The sequence below is a fragment of the Lactuca virosa genome, chromosome 8, assembly GCF_052849685.1.
Source record: "Lactuca virosa cultivar CGN04683 chromosome 8, Lactuca_virosa_CGN04683_v6, whole genome shotgun sequence".
Lineage (NCBI taxonomy): Eukaryota > Viridiplantae > Streptophyta > Magnoliopsida > Asterales > Asteraceae > Lactuca > Lactuca virosa.
In genome coordinates, this window is record NC_136433.1 from 205,372,217 (window position 1) to 205,378,200 (window position 5,984).

The 5,984-nt window shown below is 32.0% G+C and overlaps 1 protein-coding gene across 1 annotated transcript; it reads left to right on the forward strand.

The window, feature by feature from the left end:
- The first annotated feature begins 256 nt into the window (after window positions 1-256).
- Window positions 257-5,459, forward strand: LOC145130299 (basic helix-loop-helix (bHLH) DNA-binding superfamily protein). Its single transcript, XM_079065120.1, has 9 exons — window positions 257-746; window positions 948-1,317; window positions 1,589-1,663; window positions 1,978-2,043; window positions 3,259-3,324; window positions 4,133-4,192; window positions 4,600-4,647; window positions 4,773-4,820; window positions 4,981-5,459. Exons 1-9 carry the CDS (start codon window positions 496-498, stop codon window positions 5,113-5,115), a joined length of 1,119 nt encoding a protein of 372 aa, XP_078921246.1. The 5' UTR covers window positions 257-495; the 3' UTR covers window positions 5,116-5,459.
- Window positions 5,460-5,984: the final 525 nt, after the last annotated feature.

Genomic DNA, 5,984 nt, shown 5'->3' on the forward strand with positions numbered 1-5,984 from the left:
TATATATATATATATATATGAAGTACAAGTAGTGTTACTTTTCTATTTATATTATTTTGAACCATTTGATTTTTATTAGGGTTCTAATTATTTAAGTAAAATTGAATTGGCACGACCTTTTTTCGCTGCCCTACTTTGATGATAAAGCAAAAGCAAAGAAAAAAGTAAAAATATATAAAACAGAAAAAATATAATAAAATAAAGAAAGAAAGAAAAGAGAAAGCTAATAAAGAAAGGAGAGAAAGGAGAGAATACAAAGACAAAAAAGGTTCTCAATACCCCATCATTCAAAACCACACTCCTCTCTTTCTCTCTCTCACTACTTAATCAAGTATCGGAAGACCTCTCAAAGTTTCTACAAAGAGTGGAGTGTTAGCTTGGGGGAGATTCAAGAAAAAAACAAATTGAGAGCGAGTGATCGAACAAGAGAAAATATTAAAGTTAAAAAAAAGGGAAAGCTAATCTTTTGTATGCTTGTTTCTTTTGAGAGGGGAAATGAATAGAGGAAATATGTTGCAAAGTTCACCGGTGCAACAAATGCTTGCCGGCGGTCCAAACAACTGGTGGAGTATGATGGCTAGCACCAGACCTTCCCCGCCACCAGCTCCTCCTCAAACTCCCTTCTTTGCTGCTTCTGCTCAACCCCACTTCTTTCATCACCAATATGCACCACCACCACCAGTTTCACTATCTCCATGGCATGATAATCATCACGACTTTCCTGATTCCTTAAGCCAATTACTCATGTAAACAAATCTCTCTCTCTCTCTCTCTCTCTCTCCTATCTTTTTAGTTTAGGGTACATGGGTTTCTTCATAATTAAGTCCCTTCGGTACAAATGTTTTAAGTCTTTTTGTGCTTCTTTATGGACAACAAAAAGATAGATCGAACACTCATACACATGCATAGTTTGACTGATACTCCGATCTTTGTACAAACTTTAATAGGAGCGGATTAGTGGGAGAAGACGACAAGTCAACTTTGAGTCATATGCAACAAGTCAAGAAACTGGAGAATTGGGAAGAACAACTACTACATGATCATCATCATCATCATCATCATCAGCAACAGCAGCAGCTTAATCCCATGGTAGAATCTGGAGTGAAGCAAGAAAACTCACTTAATTACGGATCATCATATGGCCATGGCAACGTCGACTTTCATGGCGTTAAACCAAATAATTGGTCTAATCCAATGATCCCCGTTTCATCTCCTAATTCTTGTATCTCGAGTTTGAGCAACAACATGCTTGATTTTTCTACCACGATTAGTAACAAGACAGATGGAAGACACCCTCCACCAGATCGCTCATCTGAGGTAATTAACTCTCTTTTTTTTTGTTAAAAAGTGTAAGATTTCAATCAAGATTTCTTTCGACTACTTGATCGTACCATATTTTTCTGTTAAGTCACATGATCTCTTCTAGCCATGGATTCCTAGTTATTGGTGGTCACTTATGGTTCAAGTACTATATATAGCATTTAATTGGTAGACGACTAGTTAATCTGTTCATGGCAGAAGTACATGAACTTGCGTAATTTTGATAGCTTACACCTTCTCATTCTTTCCTTTTTTTCAATTTATGAAGTGTAATAGCACTGCTACTGGTGGGGTATCCAAGAAAGCTAAAATTCAACCTTCGTCAAACCAATCTACCTTCAAGGTAATTTAGCTTAGCTCAAGTTAGATCTCTCTCCCTTTCTTTGTTTTCACAATCACACAAACAAAGAAGGTGGAAAACCCAAATACAGGAAGAAGTACTTTTTGGAAGATAACTGTTGTCCTTCTTGATTGTCGGTTTCTTTAGTCCATGATGATTCTTTAGTTCATCTGTGCTAATTATATCCACACAAAGAGATGATAAAAAGTCTTTAAAAATATATATATATATATAAAAGAGGTGTATATATATTAATCATTGCAAAAATACAATTTGTTATTTTGATTCTTCTATTTGTTTTTTGATGTCAAAAATAGGTGAGGAAAGAAAAATTAGGAGATAGAATAACAGCACTTCACCAGCTTGTATCTCCGTTTGGAAAGGTATATATAGCATGCTCTAAATTTTCACATACTTAAGCATGAATTTACGTAATCATTAACGAAGCTTAATCTGAGTATTTAAGATAGCATCTATGGATTGGAGATTAATGCGAGAGATCGAGAAAAGGATGAAACAAGAGGATGACATGACATAATTCTTTTTTATTTTCGGTAGTAAAATTATTGATGGTCTTATCAAATGAAAATTAATGAGATAAAATATATCAAAATAATTACGTCAAATCCATTCAATAGGAAGTATTGCTATAAAAAATAATGAAACTGTTTGCTAAAACAAACCATCGATATTCTGTCGTCTATGTTTCTTATTCCAGTTTTTCTTGCATGGTGTGTATTTATATGGATAATCAGAAGAAAACAAAACTACGTCAATAAGATTTTTGTTAAAAATAAAAAAATAACCACGAACAAAATATCTTCTCTATAAACTAGTCACGATCTGCTTGCCAATACTAACATTTTCTGTCTTAAGTTTTTTTTGAAATGTATGGAGTACTGAAGTTTCCATTTGAGAACAAAAGAAGAACCCGTGAGGAGTTAATATGATTCCATAAAAGTTATGACATGAAAAAACCTAAAACCATAACCAATTTTACAACTAATGTTTTTTATAAATTGATTTTGCTTTATAAAGAACGTAAATCATTGACTAACAATGTTTTATATCTCATGCGTTCACACTTATTTTTCTATAAACATGAAAGGGTAAACAAAAAAACATGAGCGTTACTCGTTTATAAATAATAACATAGTTTTATGTATATGAAAGTTATAACTACTACTCAGAAAATTGTATTTCAAGCTTTTTACAGGAACTTATAAAATTAATAAAGAAATTAAGAACAATTATTTTTTCGAAACATTCTTTTCTCTCTCTCTCTCTCTCTCTCTCTCTCTCTCTCTCTCTCTCTCTCTCTCTCTCTCTCACTTTCCAGAAATAGCATAGGAGTGAATAAAGCATGGTGTTTTTAGAAGACTATGGTGGTTTCAGCTTTGAAAAACTTTTTATGCCCAGTCTTGTCCTTGTAGATGAAATTTTTCTGTACAATCTTGAGATCGATGTCTTTTAGTAACTTAAAATGTTTCGCTAGTTAAAAACAAAAAAAAAAATAGTTTACTCGAATATGATGTTTGGTATCTTTAATTATGAGAAAACACTTATATGAATTTTCATTTTATTTAATTTTTGTGCAGACTGACACAGCTTCTGTGCTGTTCGAAGCTATTGGTTACATAAGATTCCTTCAGAGTCAAATTGAGGTGATGCTACTTTCCTTTCTTCTGTGCTTCTTCTTCTTCTTTTATTCATCTTTCACAAACTACCATGAGGGTCAGTCATGCCACATACAAACACAAACACAAACACACACACACACACACCCTAAAAGCTTCACTTCCATAATATTCCATCAAAATTACTTTGCATTTTTATAATGTTATATAAACATACTGTGCCTCAATTCCATATTAAACTATATCTCTCTGTCAAATGTATGTTTTTAATTTCTAAAAAATTATTCCCTCTGTCCAAATGAGTATAAGTTGTTTTTTTATTCTCACGAGTCAAGTGAAAAAGTTTATACTTATGACATGAGTGTGTATAACTTTCTGAATTATTTTAGTCGCTTTTAATTTTATATGACAAATAACAATCTATATATGAAAAATACAGAAAAACAACTAAACATTACATGAATTAGAATTTTTCTAAAATAATGTTATATGTGATGGTTTTTTTTAATTTGTGTTCAGTAGTTCATAAATTGCTCATAATCATTAATTTTTAAAATTAATTTTCTTATATATAAAGAACCAGATTTCAATGAAATGAAATTAATTAGAATCGATTTCAGATTACGCCTAGTTTTTTCTTAAAGAAAAAACAACTGCCAATTAGATTGATCTATATATGAAAAGATCACTAAACATTTGTGACTTAAAGGAACAAAATATTCATATCGACTAAACTTGATAGTTGATAGCTCTAGACTTACAAATACAATCAAATGTAGACAGCAATTAATATATGATGGTGGAGTTAATTTGTGTACGGCTTTGAATGATTTAGGCCCTCAGCTTACCGTACCTGGGCAGTGGATCAGGAAGCATGAGAAACCACCAACACTCTGTAAGTATACATACTTTGTACACAATCTTGTATACAAATCTATAAGTATTCATGTACGTATAATAGTTCTAAAGGAAGATAAAGATAGAGTCGACTATATAAATTTCTACCGAAGGATAATGTTAAAGATGTAAAATACAATGAATGACGATTAAAGAAGAGATTTCCTTTTATGTGGATCGACCCAATACATCCTACTACCTATACTATTAATATGTATAGTAAATACATACATACATACCATATGTATGTATATATTCATCTTCCCTAAGCAACAAAACACAGACACATCACCTTTTCTCACTCTGCCCCAATGCATGTGAGTGTTCACACGTGAGCATGTGGGGAAGGTGTAAAAGATTTAGATAATTGTTTAATTATTTTATAACTCTTTTTTTCATGTTTAGGTTCATCAAGGGGAGAGAAATTGTTTATTTCCTGAAGACCCAGGTCAGGTATATATTTCTACCTTTATACTCTAAATAATTAACTTTTCCATTAACATATTCATTTCACCAAAAGCTGACACATATTATTGTAATCATATTGCTAATTATCGCTAATTTTGTTCCTTACACAGCTTCTGAATGATAGCTGCATGAAGATGAAAGGATCTGCTCTTGACCAGGTATTTATTTCCTTTATTAATTTATTAAATCCCATCTTTAAGATAAAATCCCTGATTTTTCAGAATGTTACTTTTAAAATCAACGTACTTTATTAGTATGAATTTTGCTTTTGAAGATTAATCTTGGTACTGATAATTGGTTAAAAATGAATTAATTTAGGATCCTCATGAAGAACCAAAGAAAGATTTGAGGAGTAGAGGATTGTGCCTTGTTCCGGTTTCATGCACAATGCAAGTTGGGAGTGACAATGGGGCGGATTATTGGGCTCCTGCTCTAAATGGAGGATTCCGATGAATGGATGAAAGGTTTAGGTCTAACATATTTCATGGGCCGGGGTTATGATTTCACACATGAGGAAGAAGATCCATCAAGAAATGAGATAACATCATGAGCAGTCACTCTGCTAAAAAATATTTCCAAGGCTGATTGCTCATGATGCTATGCATCTCTTGGTGCTTTACATATGATCTTGTGACAAAACTTATGGTTGGGGCTTTGGATCAAAAGTCCCTCCAACTATCTACCTAATTTTTATGCACTTCGTTATCCTTTCCCTTCCACTTCTTTTGTGCTAGTATGTATCATGTAGAATTTCAAATTTATGACATTCTAGTATGGTTAAAAAAATAGTTATTTAATGGCGTTCACTTTAGCTAACATTTAGGGATGTGTAAACTATAAACATCAACGAACGTAACATTTTAAGTTTATCACAAATGCAACGACTCTCTTCACACAAAAAACGATAATGAGAAAGAGACAACCTAGCATTAAAAAGATTGTATGATCATATTAGTAAGACAATACAACACTTCTAGATAAGTTTTTCTCCAAAAATGGAATAACACATGAGACATACACAAACATATTTAAGTACACGTGAACCAGGACATCACATGTTTCTTATATCATAGTATGTCACTAGATTAGATGTTTTAATTTACATACTGCTTCTTTGCACGTGTAGTCATTGTACTTTATGTGTTTTTAATTATTAAAAGATAAAACTAAACTTATGAAAAAGTCATTGTTATAGTTTAAAAATTATAAGGTGTATATTAATTGAATTTGTAGAAAAATAAAATAATTTTATTTAGAGTGTTAGCGAGATGCTAGGAGGAAACAAAATACAATGCATGAGAGCTTTTCGCCTTAGTATCAAA